Genomic DNA, 19,639 nt, shown 5'->3' with positions numbered 1-19,639 from the left:
GGAACTGTTGCACTAAAAATGCAAACATTGATTTGGCATACACTTTAAGATTATAAACATGGTCTAACTTCATAGAACAAATTGCACTTCAAATGAAGTTATTGAAGTTATTGTAAATAAATGCACATTTTTATTTTTTTCTGTGACAATCACTGAATTAATTCTTGATTTCTTCATCTTTAAATGCAATATTTGAGATTTTATGCGTTTCTATCAAGTCAAAACTGGGATTTCTGCTCAATACAAAGGTTGCACAAGTCTTCTAGACATTTATAGAATAAATCATACCTAGTTTGATGTTTCTGTCATAATCAGCGAAACCGTTTTGATTTATACAGCTTTAAACGGCATCTTATAGATGTTATTTATTTATATAAAATCAAAACTGGAATTTTTCCTAAAAAAACGATTGTAAAAGTATGCTAGACATTTATAGAATAAATCATATCTAGTTTGATGTTTCTGTGTCAAACAGTGAATTAGTTATTGATTTTACATTTTTAAATGGCTGAAACACCATACAGCTCAAAGTGCTGTTTGACATGTCACATGTTTATGTTTTTAGTTTGAGTACTTGCGCATGGTGATGTTGCGCGCATGGTGTCGCTGCTCTTCAGTGTTAGAAACACGTACTTTGTTTAAATCCCTCCCTCTCTTTGTCGTGTTGGCACATTGAAAATCATATGAGTCTAGTGAAACGGGCACTGGCTTTCTGGAAGGGAGAATACCCACCACATGAAAGGTTGCTTGGATATGTTTTGTGGATAACCTTGTCATCTTGATTTTTTTTCTGGATAAAGCGGACTATAATGGTTCCAGAATAGCAGAACTTGTCAAAATGGTAGACGGACAGAGAAGAGCGGCGCCTCTCCGGGCGATGCTGTTGTTTGTATTTTCGTTGTGCTTTTGCCGTGGAGCTTATTGTCAAATACGCTATTCTATCGCGGAGGAGTCGAAAGAAGGTACTTATGTGGGAGACGTAGCAAAGGATTTGGGGTTCAGTGTGGATAAACTGACGGAACGAAGGTTTCGGATTGTATCGGGCTCTAAGGAAGGTTTTTTGCAGATAAACCAAGACAATGGCGTGTTGTATGTGAACAGAAACATTGACAGGGAGGAGCTGTGTGAGAAAAACAGTGTGTGTTTACTCAATCTAAAAACCATAGCAGAAAATCCAATGGAAATACATTATGTTGAGGTAGAAATTACAGACATAAATGATCATTCTCCTCATTTCCCAGAAAAGATCAAGCTCTTGGAAATAGCAGAGAATCTTGTATCGCAGGGAACGCGCTTTCCTCTGGACGCTGCGCGTGACCCTGATGTTGGAGTGAATAGTCTCCGTAAGTACACTCTCAGTCCTAACGATCACTTCGACTTAGATGTTAAAACTCGTGGAGAGGATAAAATCCCTTTCTTGATTTTGAAAAAGCCGCTAGACCGAGAGCAGAAGCTTGAAATGATGTTAGTTTTGACTGCGTTTGATGGAGGTAAGCCAGTGAGATCTGGCACAGTTAATATTACAATAACTGTTATCGACGTTAATGACAATGCACCAGTCTTTGAACGACAGGTGTATACGGTAACTTTAGATGAAAATGCTCCCTTAGGTACCTCTGTTTTGAGGCTGCACGCCACGGATCTAGATGATGGCGCAAACGGACAGGTTATATACACATTTGATAACAGTCTTAAAAACAGAGCGTTCGATTTATTCGAGATAGATGCGGTTACAGGGGAAATTACAATCAAGGGGTTAGTAGACTTTGAAGAGCAGAGTGTTTACGAAATTGACGTGCAGGCATCTGACAAGGGCCAAGTCACATTGACAGGTCACTGCAGTGTCGTTATCAACGTGAAAGATGTAAATGACAACGCACCTGAGATGGACGTTACGTCTCTGTCAGGTCAAGTCCCAGAGGACGCACGACCCGGTACAGCTGTATCTCTAATCAGTGTGTCTGACATGGACTCTGGTGAAAACGGCTTGGTTATATGTACACTCTCGGACAACATCCCTTTCGAATTAAAACCGTCTTTTCAGAAAAATATGTATTCTTTGATTACTAAAAGTGGATTGGACAGAGAGTCGGAGCCTATGTACACAGTGACTATAACTGCTACAGATAAAGGAGACCCATCATTGTCTTCCCACAAAACTGTCACGGTCCATATCTCAGACGTCAACGACAACAGTCCGGTCTTTTCCCAGAGTCCATATACCTTCTATGTACCAGAAAACAATGCTCCAGGCGAGTCGTTGTTTTCATTGAGTACATCAGACAGAGATCAGGATGACAACGCTCGTGTGTCTTGTCACATTTGGAAAGGCGATGGTGACACTCCTATTGTATCCTACCTAAATATTAATTCTGATGGTAACATTTACGCGCTAAAAAGCTTTGACTTTGAAGCTACCAAAACATTCTATTTCCAAGTTTTAGCTACAGACTCTGGAACTCCGTCACTAAGCAGTAACGTCACAGTGAACGTGTTCATTCTGGATCAGAACGACAACGCTCCAGTGATCTTGTATCCAGTCAGCACTAACGGTTCCGCTGAAGGTGTGGAGGAGATTCCCCGCAATGTGAACGCAGGCCATTTGGTGACTAAAGTGAGAGCCTATGACGCTGATATAGGATATAACGGCTGGTTATTATTTTCACTGCAGGAAGTTACTGACCACAGTCTCTTTGCTTTGGACCGCTATACAGGACAGATACGGACACTTCGGTCATTCACAGAGACAGACGAGGCTGATCATAAACTGGTTATTCTTGTAAAAGACAATGGGAACGTTTCACTCTCAGCAACAGCTACTGTTATTATCAAGGTTGTGGAGCCCAAAGAGGCGTTTGCAGCTTCTGATGTTAAAAGTTCAGTAAAAGACGAGGAGGAGAACAGCGTTACATTTTATTTGATCATTACTTTGGGGTCAGTTTCAACGCTTTTTCTCATCAGTATCATCGTGTTGATTGTAATGCAGTGCTCCAAAACCACAGACTATTCCTCCAAGTATTTACAAGATGTGAATAACGACGGGACACTGTGCCACAGCATCCAGTACAGATCAGGAGACAAACGGTACATGTTAGTTGGACCCAGAATGAGTATAGGTTCTACTATAGTCCCGGGCAGCAATGGAAATACTCTTGTGTTACCCGAACATAGGAGGAGAGCTTCTGGAGAGGTAAGAAGTTAAATATTTTTCTAAATACTAACCGTGTGCATATATTTTGCTTGAGCTTGGAAATTGCCTATATAATTATTTTATAGTGTATACATGTGTCAAAAATGTTGTTGTCTTGTTAAAAAGGGTTAGCCTATTGGATGAAACATGATCACATAAAATCGCTAATCGAAGTAGCTTTCCAGCTCATTCTCAGCCACACGCTTGCAGTACTTGTCACTGTCCGCGGCTGTGGTGCTGAAAGGCTATATATTACAATGCGCTGTTTGTCTGGTGAATGTTTGCCAACATGTGATGGTGGTGTACATGCACGTCAAGTAGCTATCCTCTTTATTTATACAAATATTGCTCAATCTGTATTCCTGTCGGGATGGGACACTTGTTGAAAACGTCAGTAAATGGTGTCCCAGGCTATGCATCATGGTATGTAGAACTTAATCCACACAACTTCTTGAGTAAGGTTTTCTGTTCGATATTTACTATGACAAAATACCATTAATACATTTAAACTATAGTGTAATGTGAGGTATAATCACATGGTGTCAGTACACAACTAGAATAACGCTCCGGGTAGACATCCTCTCGTCATACTTTTTAGTCCGCCCCCTTGTTGGTTTCGTATCTTATTCAGTCGCTGGATGAACACAGTCATGAGCTTCGTGGGGAGAATAAGATTTCAATTATATATTCTGAAAACACTATTGGATAATGAGCTTTTGTCCTGTTTGTTTATATAATGAATAGCCAACTGTCACCATGAAGGAATAGTGGAAGTGCTGTGGATTATTGTTATTTATCTCTAAAACATGGAACAAAGAGGATGCGGGGCATGGCAGGAGGGACGGCAGTGGGTTGTGTTCATGGTTGCTTTGGTTCTCTTTTCGAGCGGGACTTCAGCTCAGATAAGATACTCCATCTCTGAAGAGCTTAAGGAAGGAACTGTCGTGGGGGATATAGCTAAGGATTTGGGAATTGATCTGAGCGCCTTGAAAGAAAGGGGATTTCGAATCGTGTCTGGCTCGACCGAGTCCCTTTTCCAGGTAAACCAGAATGACGGCATATTGTATGTGAACCGAAAAATAGACAGAGAGGAGGTGTGCGAACGCAGCAATGTGTGTTTAATCAATCTGAAAACCGTTCTAGAGAACCCGCTGGAGATTCATTATGTCGCGGTGGAGGTGTTAGATGTTAACGACCATTCTCCCAGCTTTCCAGAGAAAGAGAAACGGTTAGAGATGTCAGAATCTGCGTTGCAGGGGACGCGATTTCAGCTGCACGCTGCAGACGACCCAGACAGTGGCCAATATTCAGTTCAACAATATAAACTCAGTCAGAATGATCATTTCCGTTTGGAAGTTAAAGATAGAGGTGATGACCGCAAAACACCTATTTTGGTTTTACAAAAAACACTGGATAGGGAGGTTTTAAAAAGCCATAAGCTAATTCTCACAGCCCTTGACGGTGGGAAACCTCCTAGGTCTGGAGAAATTAGAATAACTGTAGACGTATCAGATGTTAACGATAACGCCCCAGTCTTTACAAAGGAGGTATACTCAGTATTGCTGAATGAAAACGCTCATTTAGGCACCACCGTGATACAGGTTAATGCCACTGATTTGGACGAGGGTTCTAATGGTGAAGTGACCTATTATTTTGCCAATGACGTGCAAGGGAAGGTGCGGAAACGTTTCGATTTAGACCCGAAAACTGGTGAAATAATTGTAACAGGAGTTATAGATTATGAAGAAAATAAAATATATGAAATTGATATTCAGGCATCAGACAAGGGGACAGCTGCATTGACAACTGAAAAAAGTGTTATAATCAAAATAGTTGACGTTAATGACAACGCACCTGAGATAGAGGTGACATCATTTGCTAACGCAATCCCCGAGAATTCTAGACCCGGAACTACTGTAGCACTAATCAATGTTAATGACTTGGACTCTGGTCTCAATGGAAAAGTTCTGTCTTCTATAAGTGAGGGCGTCCCGTTCACTCTAACGCCGTCATTACAGGACAACATGTATTCTGTAGTCACCAAGTCACCACTAGATAGGGAGAAACAGTCTGAATATGATCTAACAATAGTAGCCAAAGACGCAGGGGAACCGTCCTTGTCATCTATAAAGACTATCCGCGTTGTTGTATCAGATGTGAATGATAACAGTCCAGAGTTTTCACTGAGTCCCTATACTTTCTATGTCACGGAGAATAACGACCCAGGAGGCTCAGTATTTTCAGTGACTGCCTCAGATCGTGACATAAATGAAAACGCTCTTATTTCATATCATATTATTAGAGACGGTGGCGAAATGAACAAATTGGTATCTTTTCTAAACATAAATCCTGAAAATGGGAACATATTGGCGCTAAAAAGCTTTGACTTTGAAACTTTAAAAACATTCCAATTCCAAGTTGTAGCTACAGACTCTGGAACTCCGTCACAAAACAGCAACGTCACAATAAACGTGTTCATTCTGGATCAGAACGACAACGCTCCAGTGATCTTGTATCCAGCCAGCCCTAACGGTTCTGCTGAAGGTGTGGAGGAGATTCCCCGCAATGGGAACGCAGGCCATTTGGTGACTAAAGTGAGAGCCTATGACGCTGATATAGGATATAACGGCTGGTTATTATTTTCACTGCAGGAAGTTACTGACCACAGCCTCTTTGCTTTGGACCGCTATACAGGACAGATACGGACACTTCGGTCATTCACAGAGACAGACGAGGCTGAGCATAAACTGGTCATACTGGTAAAAGACAATGGAAACATTTCACTTTCGGCAACAGCTACTCTGATTATCAACGTTGTGGAGCCCAAAGAGGCTTTTGCAGCTTCTGATGTTAAAAGTTCAGTAAAATACGAAGAGGAGAACAGCGTTACATTTGATTTGATCATTACTTTGGGGTCAGTTTCAACGCTTTTTCTCATCAGCATCATCGTGTTGATTGTAATGCAGTGCTCCAAACCCACAGACTATTCCTCCAAGTATTTACAAGATGTGAATAACGACGGGACACTGTGCCACAGCATCCAGTACAGATCAGGAGACAAACGGTACATGTTAGTTGGACCCAGAATGAGTATAGGTTCTACTATAGTCCCGGGCAGCAATGGGAATACTCTAGTTCTACCTGAACCCAGGAGGAGAGCTTCTGGAGAGGTAAGAAGTTAAATCCTATTCTAAATATTAACCGTTTGCTGGTGCTCTGCCTGAGCTTGGAAATTGTATATGTTATTATTTCATAGTGTATATATGTGTCAAATGACTCATTGTGGTCACTAAAGAGCCCATGGCTCTTATCGTAGGAGTACTAACCCCGGTGTGGCGGCTAAACTTCCAATATGGCCCTTATACCATAATGGTCACCTAATCATCCCCAGCTTCCAATTGGCTTATTCATCCCCCCTCCTCTCCCCTGTAACTATTCCCCAGGCCATTGCTGCCAATGAGAATGTGTTCTCAGTCAACTTACCTGGTAAAATAAACTTTTTTTTATTTTTATGGCAACATGATATCACAGGAACACGTCATCCTGGAACGTTTTTTAATAAAAAGGTAAGTGTTTTTCTCAATACATTGCAGTCAATGTAAAATATGAGGTTCACAGGATGATCTCATTACATCTCAACTGCAAGATCATTGTGTACAATTGAGGTAAAAAATGCTTTTGGATCAATTGACTTGAAATTTCATATGCTGGGTCATGACAGTCCCCTGGTCACAAATATTTACAATTTGGGAAGATTAAACCTTTTTAACCCTTCACAACCTTCACACCGAATTTATGTCTTATTGACATACTGTCAGAAGGTGAGTGTAGCTGGTGCATGAAGTCAGACGCAGGAGAGCAAAATGAGTGAGCAAAGTACTTTACTCAAAAAAACAAAGGCACAAGGTAAACACCCGTCGAAAAAAAACAGCCTTCATTAACCGAACTGAACATAGAAGTAATCACGCACAACAAACATGGAGGAAACATGAACATGTAATTGGATAATGAAAACCAGGTGTGTATAAAATAAAGACAAAACCAATGGAAAATGAAAGATGGATCAGCGATGGCTAGAAGACCGGTGACGTCGACCGCCGAACGCCGCCCGAACAAGGAGAGGGACCGACCTCGGCGGAAGTCGTGACAGTATCCCCCTTCCCTTGACGCGCGCCGACACCGGCCTCGGGGACGACCCGGAGGGCGAGGCGCAGGGCGATCTGGATGGAGACGGTGGAACTCCCGCAGCATCGATGGGTCTAACACGTCCTCCTGGCACCCAGCATCTCTCCTCCGGACCGTACCCCTCCCACTCCACGAGGTACTGAAGGACCCTCGCCCGACGCCTCAAATCCAGTATGGATTGAACTGCATACGCCGGGGCCCCTTCGATGTCCAGAGGGGGCGGAGGAACCTCCCGCACCTCAGACTCCTGGAGTGGACCAGCCACCAACGGCGTGAGGAGAGACACATGGAACAAGGGGTTAATTCGATAATCGGTGGGAAGCTGTAACCTGTAACTTACCTCATTCAGTCTCCTCAGGACTTTGAATGGCCCCACAAACCGCGGGCCTAGCGCCCGGCAGGGCAGGCGGAGGGGCAGGTTTCGGGTTGAGAGCCAGACCCGGTCCCCGGTGCGAAGACGGGGCCTCACTGCTGTGGCGATCTGCGCAGGTTTTCTGGCGCCTCACGGCTCGCATGAGTGCACATGAGCGGCGTCCCATGTCTCTTCAGCGCCACCTAAACCAGTCTTCCACCGCAGGAGCCTCGATCTGGCTCTGATGCCAAGGCACCAGAACCAGCAGGTACCCCAGTACGCACTGGAAGGGGGGGAGGTTAGTGGAGGAGTGGCGGAGAGAGTTCTGGGCCATCTCTGCCCAGGGCATGAACGAACACCCACTCCCCCGGCCGGTCCGGGCAATCGGACCATTGCAGAAACCTACCCACATCCTGGTTCACTCTCTCCACCTGCCCGTTACTCTCGGGGTGAAAACCCGAGGTAAGGCTGACCGAGACCCCCAGACGTTCCATGAACGCCCTCCAGACCTCGATCAGATACTATGTCCTCAGGCACCCCGTAGTGTCGGAAGACATGTGTAAACAGGGCCTCCGCAGTCTGTAGGGCCGTAGGGAGACCGGGCAAAGGGAGGAGATGACAGGACTTAGAGAACCGATCCACAATGACCAGTATCGTGGTGTTGCCCTGTGATGGAGGAAGATCCGTTAGGAAATCCACCGACAGGTGCGACCACGGCCGTTGTGGAACGGGAAGGGCTTGTAACTTCCCTCTGGGCAGGTGCCTAGGGGCCTTGTGCTGGGCGCACACTGAGCAGGAGCAGACATAAACCCTCACGTCCTTAGCTAAAGTGGACCACCAGTACTTCCCACTAAGACAGCGCACTGTCCGACCGATGCCCGCATGACCAGAGGAGGGTGATGTATGGGCCCAATAGATCAAAGTGTCGCTAACAGCAGACGGAATGAACAGACGCCGAGCAGGACATTGGAGGGCAGTGGGCTCTGTACGTAACGGCCGCTCGATGTTCGCGTCCAGCTCCCACACTACCAGTGCCACCAGGCAAGAGACCGGGAGTATGGGGGAGGGATCCATGGGCTGCTCCTCTGTGTCATACATCCGGGACAGTGCGTCTGCCTTCATGTTCTGGGAGCCTGGTCTGTAGGATAGGGTGAAAACAAAACGGGTAAAAAAACATGACCCACCTTTGCCTGGCGAGGATTCAGTCTCCTCGCCGCCCGATTGCTCCAGATTGCGGTGGTCAGTCCAGATAAGAAAAGGGTGTTTAGCCCCCTCAAGCCAATGTCTCCACGCCTTCAAAGCCTTGATGACAGCCAACAACTCCTGGTCCCCAACGTCATATTTTCGCTCCGCCTGGCTGAGCTTCTTCGAAAAGAAGGCACAGGGGGCGGAGCTTTGGTGGCGTACCTGAGCGCTGAGAGAGCACAGCTCCTATCCCAGCCTCGGACGCGTCCACCTCCACTATGAACGCCAAAGAGGGATCCGGATGAGCCAGCACGGGAGCCGAGGTAAACAGAGCCCTCAGCTGACCAAAAGCCCTGTCAACAACTCCCGGTCCCCCACGTCATATGGGCGCAGACCTCCATCCTTCTTCTTCACAAAAAATAAACTTGAGGAGGCAGGTGAAGTGGAGGGCCGAATGTACCCCTGCTCCACGGATTCGGAGACATATGTTTCCATAGCCGCCATCTCCTCTTGTGACAGGGGATGACTCCTGTTGATGGGGTGGTCGATGGGATGGTAATTGAGTCGCCTTCTTCTTACAGAAGGCGAGAGCCAAATCGGCATATTCAGAGGGGGTGCGCATGGTGGAGACCTGGTCTGGACTTTCCACCAAAGTCGCACTGACGGAAACCCCTAAACACCTCCCCGAGCACTCTCGTCACCACCCCGTGAGAGCCCTCTGTTGCCACAAAATAGTGGGGTCATGACAGGCCAACCAGGGTATACCCAGCACCACGGAAAACGCAGGAGAATCAATAAGGAAAAAAATGATTTTCTCCTTGCGATCCTCCCGCATCACCATGCCCAGTGGAGCGGTGGCCTCCCTAATTAGCCCTAACCCCAATGGTCGACTATCTAGGGCGTGAACGGGGAAGGGCATATCCACTGAAACAATAGGGATCCCTAAACTATGGGCAAATTATCTGTCAATAAAGATTCCAGCTGCGCCTGAATCTACGAGTGCCTTATTCTGGGAATGCGGGGAAAACACAAACATGTGTGCAACAGAGGGCTCTGGGTGAGCCTGGTGCCGACTCACCTGGGGTGACACAAGAGTGCCCTGCCTGCTGCCTCGACTCCCAGAGGAAACTCTCCAGCACCGACTGGCAGTGTACCCTCTGCAGCCACAGATGGTGCATGAACCGGCCCCTCCTCCGGTCACCCTACGTGAATCACCTCCCAGCTCCATGGGGGACACTCATCTTTTCCCATTGACTGCAATGTATTGAGAAAAACTTCAGCTGCCCTGACAGTTGATATTTTTGTAAAAACGTGCCAGGATTATGTTTTCAGGCTGATAGTGGGCTGAAAATGTTATGTTGTCAATTAAGAGGGTTGTCCTAGAGCCCTATATAGAGAGAGTTAGGCCAACACGATTGAACGTTCCGAGAGCGCCACTTTCTCCTCCATAGATGCGGTAAAGGAGTCTATGGAATGCAGACCTTTCCATTGACGAGATTGGCACACATTCAACAAATCTGATCTAACAAAGTAGATATTCCTCAAATCCATTATGATTGATGTGTTGTAACAGGCCCACAATGTGGTTACTTAAGTCTGATATGGATTTATTTGGCTGTTTTCACTGCACAACATTTATAGTTTGTCCCTTTTCAGGTTTAGAAAAAGTGACTGCTACATGCTAACTACTGTTTGTATAAGTTGGTGAGCATGGCAATTCCCCAAACGTTTCCATTATAACGACACAGGAGGAGACGCAAATGCAGACGCAGGAGAAAGATGGTTAGAGTCTCTGATATTTATTAATAGACAAGGGGCCGGCAAGAGGCAGGTCGAGGACAGGCAGAAGTTTGTAAACTAGGTCAGAGTCAGATGGGTACAGGACGGCAGGCAGGCTCAAGGGCAGGGCAGGCAGAATGGTATGGCAGGCGGGCTCAGGGTCAGGGCAGGCAGAAAAGGTCTGAACCGGGAGGACAAGAAAACGGGGACTAGAAAAACAGGAGTGTGGAAAAACACGCAGGTAGGCTTGACGAGGCAAGACCAACTGGCACCAGACAAACAGAAACCACTGGTATAAAAAGACCGGGGATAATGGGAACAAATGGGAGACACCTGGTGGGGGGTGGAGACAAGCACAAGACAGGTGAAACAGATCAGGGTGTGAAATCCGTGGCAATTCCATTGTTTTGGTCGAGTTCGATTGACCTCTTTACAACATCGATTAACGTTGCTAAGTGATAATTGACACTTCCGCGCTGTGCTGTTTATTTCTGATAGTTTTCAAAACCTATGGAGATGCCTACTGAAAGCAGATATGCAATTTGTTGACACTACAACACAGTAAGAACTTGGATACACATTATCCCAAATGCTAATTGAAAAAAACATCTGTTAAATTCGCTGCATTGTTTTGCATGTTTACAGCGGGTCATTGCTACATCACCAACATTTTAAGAATAAAGTTCTGTATGGGCGCTAATATGGAGGCCGCTCTAGCATATGTGGGAACTCCTTCAAGACTGTTGTAAAAGCATTCCAGGTGAAGCTGGTTGAGAGAATGCCAAGAGTGCGCAAAGCTGTCATCAAGGCAGAGGGTGGCTACTTTGAAGAATCTAAAATGTAAAATATATTTTGATTTGTTTAACACTTTTTTGGTTACTACATGATTCCATTCATGTTATTTAATAGTTTTGATGTCTTCACTATTGTTCTACAATGTAGAAAATAGTCTAAATATATAAAAACCCTTGAATGAGTAGGTGTTTTGACCAATAGTGTTTATGGTTGTGGGTTAGCATATTAGATGAAACATGATTTCACAACATCACTCATGAAAGTTGCTAGCCGGCTCATTTGCAGCCACAGCTTAACCCTCCTGTTGTGTTCGTTTCATGTTAATGAATTCTGTGTTCCCGGGCCAAAATGACCGCCCCATTATTGCTGATTACAAATCCATAATAATACACATACTATTACCTAATGTTGTGTTCAATCTTTTTGTCAATTTAAGTTCTTGTGAACATTACAAGGTTTGAACTTCTTTTTGCGATTTATGGCCTGTAGGCCTCTTTGACCTGAGCTCATACAACTAATTTTTTAGTCAAACAAAGCATAATGTATGGATTATTTTGACTATAACAAATACTCAGATGAAATGTATTGTACTATTTATCACAGACTACTTCGTGTCAAAGTTTAACAAGGTCTCTCTCCTCCTCACCAGTGTCATGATCAAGGATATGATCAAGAGCCTCACATACAGTATATCATTTAGTCATTGTGCTGCTACAGAATTAATTGTGAGCAAGGCCTCAAAAAAGCTTTATAAACCAGAGCTGCGAGAAAAGTTCTATATATTATCGAAACAATGTTGCGATTGTTTGTGAGAATGCCAACAGGTCTTGTTCCTGTGGGGGAAAGATTATATTGGGGAAAGGTTCCCGTGGGGGTTGCCATGGAAGCCAAGAAGGGGAGCGAGGTGTGTGTGTGTGTGTGTGTGTGTGTGTGTGTGTGTGTGTGTGTGTGTGTGTGTGTGTGTGTGTGTGTGTGTGTGTGTGTGTGTGTGTGTTCAAACAGGTTTACAAAAGTTAAACAAAACACCCAAAATGTTATGAAAATCATCCAAAATGTATGTTGTGTGTTCAGATGCCCTGCGTGGACAAAGTCATGGAACCTTATGACAATCGTATTAAATGAACTACATTTTTCAGAGTGAGAACTTGTAAATCGGTCCAAACCACTGGTCATAGTCCACTACAATAGTACTAAAATGCTGTTGATTTCAACGCGATGTGTGTCTGGTGAAGGTCTGCCAAAAAGTGATGACATATACGCCTACATGCATGTCAAGTAGATATGCTCTTCATTTCTATAAATATATCTCAATATTTACTTCAGACGCTTGTCACACACTCCAGTAAATGGTGTCCCAGGCTATGCATCATGGTGTGTCGACCTCTGCATTCCGACTTTCTTAATCCACACAACTTTTTCAGTAAGGTTTTATGCGATTTTGTATTTTTACTATATACCATGAATAAGCTTGAACGATAGATAGTGCACTCTGAGATAGAATCGCATGGTGTCAGTACACAACTAGAATACCGCTCCGGGTAGACATCCTCTCGTCATACTTTTGAGTCCGCCCCCTTGTTGGTTTCGTATCTTATTCAGTCGCTGGATGAACACAGTCGTGAGCTTCGTGGGGGGAATACGATTTCAATGATATATTCTGAAAACACATTCGTCCTATCCGAATATAATGGATAGACAACTGTCACCATGAAGGAATAGTGGAAGTGCTGTGGATTATTGTTATTTATCTCTAAAACATGGAACAAAGAGGACGCGGGGCATGGCTGGAGGGACGGCAGTGGGTTGTGTTCATGGTTGCTTTGGTTCTCTTTTGGAGCGGAGGTTCTGCACAGATAAGATACTCCATCTCTGAAGAGCTTAAGGAAGGAACTGTCGTTGGGAATATAGCTAAGGATTTGGGTATAGAGCTAAGCACATTGAAGGAAAGGGGATTTCGAATCGTATCTGGCTCGACTGATCCCCTTTTCCAGGTAAACCAGAATGACGGCATCTTGTATGTGAACCGAAAAATAGACAGAGAGGAGGTGTGCGAACGGAGCAGCGTGTGTTTAATCAACCTGAAAACCGTTCTAGAGAACCCGCTGGAGATCCATTATGTTGCTGTGGAGGTGTTAGATGTTAACGACCATTCTCCCATCTTTCCCGAAAAAGAGAAAAGGTTAGAGATTTCAGAATCTGCGGTACCTGGGGCGAGATTTCAGCTTAATGCTGCTCATGATCGAGATGGAGGCATTTATTCTATTCAACAGTATAAACTCAGCCCCAATGATCATTTCCGTTTGGAAGTTAAAGATCGAGGTGAGGACCGCAAAACCCCTACTTTGATTTTACAGAAGGCGTTAGATAGAGAGGCCATACGGAGCCATAGATTATTGCTCACGGCTATTGATGGAGGTAAACCTCCTAGATCTGGAGACATGAGAATAACTGTAGATGTATTAGACGTAAACGATAACACCCCTGTCTTTACTAAGGAGGTATACTCTGTAACGCTGAATGAAAATGCCCCTTTAGGCACAACAGTCATACAGATGAACGCGACTGATTTGGACGAAGGTTCAAATGGCGAAATAATGTATTCTTTCGCCAACGACGTGGGCGGTAGAGTACGGAAACGTTTTGATTTAGACTGCATTACCGGGGAAATAATTGTAAAGGGTGTTATTAATTTCGAGGAAAATAACAGCTTTGAGATTGATATTCAGGCATCAGACAAGGGGACAGCTCCTTTGACAACTGACAAAACTATTATTATCAATGTAATTGACGTTAATGACAATGCACCGGAGATTGAAGTGACATCTTTCTCTAACGCAATCCCCGAGGATTCCAAACCCGGAACTACTGTAGCACTGATCAGTGTTAATGATTTGGACTCTGGTCTCAATGGCAAAGTTCTTTGCTCGCTACTTGAAGATGTACCTTTCAAACTAATTCCCTCTTTACAAGATAACATGTATTCTGTAGTCACCAAGTCACCACTAGATAGGGAGAAAGAGACTGAATATGATCTAACAATAGTAGCCAAAGACGCAGGGGAACCGTCCTTGTCATCTATAAAGACTATCAGCGTTGTTGTATCAGATGTGAATGACAACAGTCCAGAGTTTTCACTGAGTCCCTATGCGTTCTATGTCACTGAGAATAACATCCCCGGCGCCTCAGTATTTTCCGTGAGTGCGTCAGATCCAGACATGAATGAAAACGCACTTATTTCATATCATATATTGAGAGATGGTGGCGAGGAAAACAAATGGGCGTCCTTTCTCAGCATAAATTCGGAAAATGGGAACATATTGGCGCTAAAAAGTTTTGACTTTGAAACTTTAAAAACATTCAATTTCCAAGTTGTAGCTACAGACTCTGGAACTCCGTCACAAAACAGCAACGTCACAGTGAATGTGTTCATTCTGGATCAGAACGACAATACTCCAAGGATCTTGTATCCAGTCAGCGCTAACGGTTCTGCTGAAGGTGTGGAGGAGATTCCCCGCAATGTGAACGCAGGCCATTTGGTGACTAAAGTGAGAGCCTATGACGCTGATATCGGATATAACGGCTGGTTATTATTTTCACTGCAGGAAGTTACTGACCACAGTCTCTGTGCTTTGGATCGCTATACAGGACAGATAAGGACACTTCGGTCATTCACGGAGACAGACGAGGCTGCGCATAAACTGGTCATACTGGTAAAAGACAATGGAAACGTTTCACTGTCAGCAACAGCTACTGTGATTATCAACGTTGTGGAGCCCAAAGAGGCTTTTGCAGCTTCTGATGTTAAAAGTTCAGTAAAAGACGAGGAGGAGAACAGCGTTACATTTTATTTGATCATTACATTGGGGTCAGTTTCAATGCTTTTTCTCATCAGTATCATCGTGTTGATTGTAATGCAGTGCTCCAAACCCACAGACTATTCCTCCAAGTATTTACAAGATGTGAATAACGACGGGACACTGTGCCACAGCATCCAGTACAGATCCGGAGACAAACGGTACATGTTAGTTGGACCCAGAATGAGTATAGGTTCTACCATAGTCCCGGGCAGCAATGGAAATACTCTAGTGCTACCTGAACACAGGAGGAGAGCTTCTGGAGAGGTAAGAAATTGAAAACTAACATTTCATTCTTAATTCTCCTCTACCCAGTGTTGACAATGCACGTGGTCTTGTGCTGATAGTGTACAGTATGTGTTACAGAGTTAAGCACGTAACGTAAGCTCACTCCACAGCTAGCTTGAAATGTTCCTTACAAAGCCATCCAATTGGTACAGTAACCCGTTGGAACGTTGTTAATAAGATTTGTCACGTGTGTTGCGAAGCAGAGGACCACTGGTTCGAACACAGTATGAGCGGTCGAAAGGTAGAGGAAACGAATTTGTTAGCAGCATGCTGACTCCGTTACATCCTACTGGGCACGGACGTTAATTCAAATTCTATTCCACTTCGGTTCAACGTAATGCCATTGAATATATGTGGATTCAACGAGTGGGATAGGCTTGAGTTCTAAAATTATTTGGACTATTCACATTGCTTTTGGAAGTATTTCAGGTAATTGTTTTAATTTACCAAAATGGTAGTGTGAATTTGTAAATTATGTTTTTGGCAGTAAGAGATTTGTTGGCTGTCATATGATCTCACACCAGAAGTAGTGGGCTCATATACCAGCGCATTAGCCTGCCACTCCCAGCTGGTCGCTTTCCACGATAGTGGTGCTGAAATGTTTTGCTGTTCAACACCCTTTTGCCCTTGCGTAGTTTTGCCAAAAAGGAATAACATACAAACGCAAGTGAAGTAGCTATCCTCTTAAAAAAAAAAACTTCCTTATTCCTTGTGGGACACTTGTTGAATTCATGAGGAACGTTTTAGTTGCTCTTCTGAAGATATGGTTTGTCAAGGTTAGCCTGATTTTATTTACCCATGCATCTGTTGCAGTGACCTATTCTCTGATATGTGTCATGTGTCAAGACAACATTCAATATTGAAATGGAAACATAAATACACTTGAACGATAGTGCAATGTGAGGTAGAGTCGCATGGTGTCAGTACCCAACTATACAAATGCTACTTACAGATATGATTTTCATGCTTTTCAGTCCTCCCCCTTGCTGGTTTCGTTGCTTGTTCAATCGCTCTGCGAGGAGCAGTCATGCAGCATCGAGGAGAGAATAATATCTAAAATTGACATTCTTAAAACACTATTGGATAATGAGCAGTGATCCTACTCGGAATGTAATGATAGAAATGTCTTATCAATAGAGGATTAACGGAAGTGGTGTGGATTCTTGTTATTTATATAGAAAACATGGAACAAAGAGGATGCGGGGCATGGCAGGAGCGTTGCCAATGGGTCGCCTTCATGGTTGCTTTGGTTCTCTTTTGGAGCAGAGCTTCTGCTCAGATAAGGTACTCAATCGCTGAAGAGCTTAAGGAAGGAACTGTCGTGGGGAATATAGCTAAGGATTTGGGAATAGAACTGAGCACGTTGAAAGAAAGGGGATTTCGAATCGTGTCTGGCTCGACCGAGCCCCTTTTCCAGGTAAATCAGAATAATGGCATATTGTATGTGAATCGAAAAATAGACCGAGAGGAGGTGTGCGAACGGAGCAGCGTGTGTTTGATCAACCTGAAAACCGTTCTAGAGAACCCGCTGGAGATCCATTATGTCGCGGTGGAGGTGTTAGATGTGAACGACCATTCTCCCAGCTTTCCCGACACAGAGAAACGATTAGAGATTTCAGAGTCCGTGTTACCAGGCGTGAGATTTCAGCTACAAGCTGCACTCGATCCAGATAGCGGGCAATACTCTGTTCAACAATATAAACTCAGTCATAATGAACATTTTCGCCTGGAAGTTAAGGACCGAGGCAAGGATGCGAAAACTCCTGTTTTGAATTTACTGAAGCCGCTAGATAGAGAGACTACAGGGAGCCATAGATTACTACTTACTGCCATTGATGGCGGAAAACCTCCAAGGTCTGGGACTATAGAAATAATTGTGGACGTTTTAGATGTAAATGATAATATGCCTGTTTTCACTAAAGAGTCATACACTGTAAAACTGAACGAAAATTCTCCAATTGGCTCAAACGTTGTACAGGTAAATGCTACGGATTTAGACGAAGGTTCAAATGGTGAGATAGTTTACTCCTTCGGTAATAATGTGAATAGGAAATTACGTGAGCTTTTCGATGTGAATATCAACACCGGTGAAATAACTGTAAAAGGAGGGATCGATTTTGAGATAGAAGACAGCTATGACATTGATATTCAGGCATCTGATAAGGGACCTGCTCCTTTTAAAACGGACAAAAGTGTCATTGTAAATATTGTTGACCTGAACGACAACGCACCTGAGATAGAGGTGACATCATTTTCTAGCGCAATCCCCGAAGATTCTAGACCCGGAACCACAGTCGCGCTAATCAGTGTAAATGACTTGGACTCTGGTCTCAATGGAAAAGTTCTGTCTTCTATAAGTGAGGGCGTCCCGTTCACTCTAACGCCGTCATTACAGGACAACATGTATTCTGTAGTCACCAAGTCACCACTAGATAGGGAGAAACAGTCTGAATATGATCTAACAATAGTAGCCAAAGACGCAGGGGAACCGTCCTTGTCATCTATAAAGACTATCAGCGTTGTTGTATCAGATGTGAATGATAACAGTCCAGAGTTTTCACTGAGTCCCTATACTTTCTATGTCACGGAGAATAACGACCCAGGTGCCTCAATATTTTCCGTGAGTGCGTCAGATCCTGACATAAATGAAAACGCTCTTATTTCATATCATATTCCGAGAGACAGTGGCGACGAGAACAAATGGGCGTCTTTTCTAAACATAAATTCTGAAAATGGGAATATACTGGCGCTAAAAAGTTTTGACTTTGAAACATTAAAAACATTCCAATTCCAAGTTGTAGCTACAGACTCTGGAACTCCGTCACAATGCAGCAACGTCACAGTCAACGTGTTCATTCTGGATCAGAACGACAACGCTCCAGTGATCTTGTATCCAGTCAGCGCTAACGGTTCCTCTGAAGGTGTGGAGGAGATTCCCCGTAATGTGAACGCAGGCCATTTGGTGACTAAAGTGAGAACCTATGACGCTGATATCGGATACAACGGCTGGTTATTATTTTCACTGCAGGAAGTTACTGACCACAGCCTCTTTGCTTTGGACCGCTATACAGGACAGATAAGGACACTTCGGTCATTCACAGAGACAGACGAGGCTGAGCATAAACTGGTCATACTGGTAAAAGACAATGGGAACGTTTCACTGTCAGCAACAGCTACTGTGATTATCAAGGTTGTGGAGCCCAAAGAGGCTTTTGCAGCTTCTGATGTTAAAAGTTCAGTAAAAGACGAGGAGGAGAACAGCGTTACATTTTATTTGATCATTACATTGGGGTCAGTTTCAACGCTTTTTCTCATCAGCATCATCGTGTTGATTGTAATGCAGTGCTCCAAACCCCCAGACTATTCCTCCAAGTATTTACAAGATGTGAATTACGACGGGACACTGTGCCACAGCATTCAGTACAGATCCGGAGACAATCGGTACATGTTAGTTGGACCCAGAATGAGTATAGGTTCTACTATAGTCCCGGGTAGCAATGGGAATACTCTAGTTCTACCTGACCATAGGAGGAGAGCTTCTGGAGAGGTAAGAAATGGAAAAATACCCCGTATCCCACAAATGTATTGTGCCAAGCATTGACCAATGACATTAACATGAACATTTCAGGCCAATACTTAATTGACCAAAATGATCCTGTGAGTGTGTCAAGAATGTTGTTTTTTAGTTAGAGGGTTGTATGCAATAACCTTATCTCCCACCTGAACTAAATCACAGCCTCTTCGGGATGGTCGCTGTCCATGGTAGTGGTGCTAAAACGTTGCGCATTGTACAGTATATTTGCCATAAAGCGATGAAGTCATAATCGCACGTAAAGTTAACGCATCACCCAAAAGCTTTCATCTTACTTTGTATGAATCTTTCTCGATCGTATATACTTGTGGACACTTGTTGCATTCTTGAATAATTATTTAGTTATTCTAAATACCATTATGATTTGATTTCAAGTGTATCCATGTTTCCCATAGCCATACAACGTTGGAGTAACGTTT

At 44.0% G+C, this 19,639-nt stretch overlaps 4 protein-coding genes across 4 annotated transcripts; all 4 read left to right on the top strand.

Moving 5' to 3' along the window:
- Window positions 1–729: 729 nt before the first annotated feature.
- On the top strand, window positions 730–3,202 carry LOC115131003 (protocadherin alpha-4-like). The gene has a single exon (XM_029662625.2). The coding sequence runs from the start codon at window positions 839–841 to the stop codon at window positions 3,200–3,202; it is 2,364 nt and encodes a 787-aa protein (XP_029518485.1). The 5' UTR covers window positions 730–838.
- A 656-nt stretch (window positions 3,203–3,858) lies between these two features.
- Window positions 3,859–6,372, top strand: LOC115131002 (protocadherin alpha-3-like). The gene has a single exon (XM_029662624.2). The coding sequence runs from the start codon at window positions 3,997–3,999 to the stop codon at window positions 6,370–6,372; it is 2,376 nt and encodes a 791-aa protein (XP_029518484.2). The 5' UTR covers window positions 3,859–3,996.
- Window positions 6,373–13,122: 6,750 nt separating this feature from the next.
- Window positions 13,123–15,619, top strand: LOC115131001 (protocadherin alpha-3-like). The gene has a single exon (XM_029662623.2). It carries the CDS (start codon window positions 13,244–13,246, stop codon window positions 15,617–15,619), a length of 2,376 nt encoding a protein of 791 aa, XP_029518483.2. The 5' UTR covers window positions 13,123–13,243.
- Window positions 15,620–16,687: 1,068 nt separating this feature from the next.
- Window positions 16,688–19,229, top strand: LOC115131000 (protocadherin alpha-3-like). The gene has a single exon (XM_029662622.2). The coding sequence runs from the start codon at window positions 16,812–16,814 to the stop codon at window positions 19,227–19,229; it is 2,418 nt and encodes an 805-aa protein (XP_029518482.2). The 5' UTR covers window positions 16,688–16,811.
- Window positions 19,230–19,639: the final 410 nt, after the last annotated feature.

This window comes from Oncorhynchus nerka, linkage group LG6, assembly GCF_034236695.1.
Source record: "Oncorhynchus nerka isolate Pitt River linkage group LG6, Oner_Uvic_2.0, whole genome shotgun sequence".
In the NCBI taxonomy this organism is placed as follows: domain Eukaryota; kingdom Metazoa; phylum Chordata; class Actinopteri; order Salmoniformes; family Salmonidae; genus Oncorhynchus; species Oncorhynchus nerka.
Note: the sequence above shows the minus strand (reverse complement) of the source record. Positions and strands in the feature narration are given on the sequence as shown.

Coding starts and splice junctions, on each gene's coding strand:
- LOC115131003 (XM_029662625.2), top strand. CDS start 839: ATGGTAGACGGACAGAGAAGAGCGGCGCCTCTCCGGGCGATGCTGTTG.
- LOC115131002 (XM_029662624.2), top strand. CDS start 3,997: ATGGAACAAAGAGGATGCGGGGCATGGCAGGAGGGACGGCAGTGGGTT.
- LOC115131001 (XM_029662623.2), top strand. CDS start 13,244: ATGGAACAAAGAGGACGCGGGGCATGGCTGGAGGGACGGCAGTGGGTT.
- LOC115131000 (XM_029662622.2), top strand. CDS start 16,812: ATGGAACAAAGAGGATGCGGGGCATGGCAGGAGCGTTGCCAATGGGTC.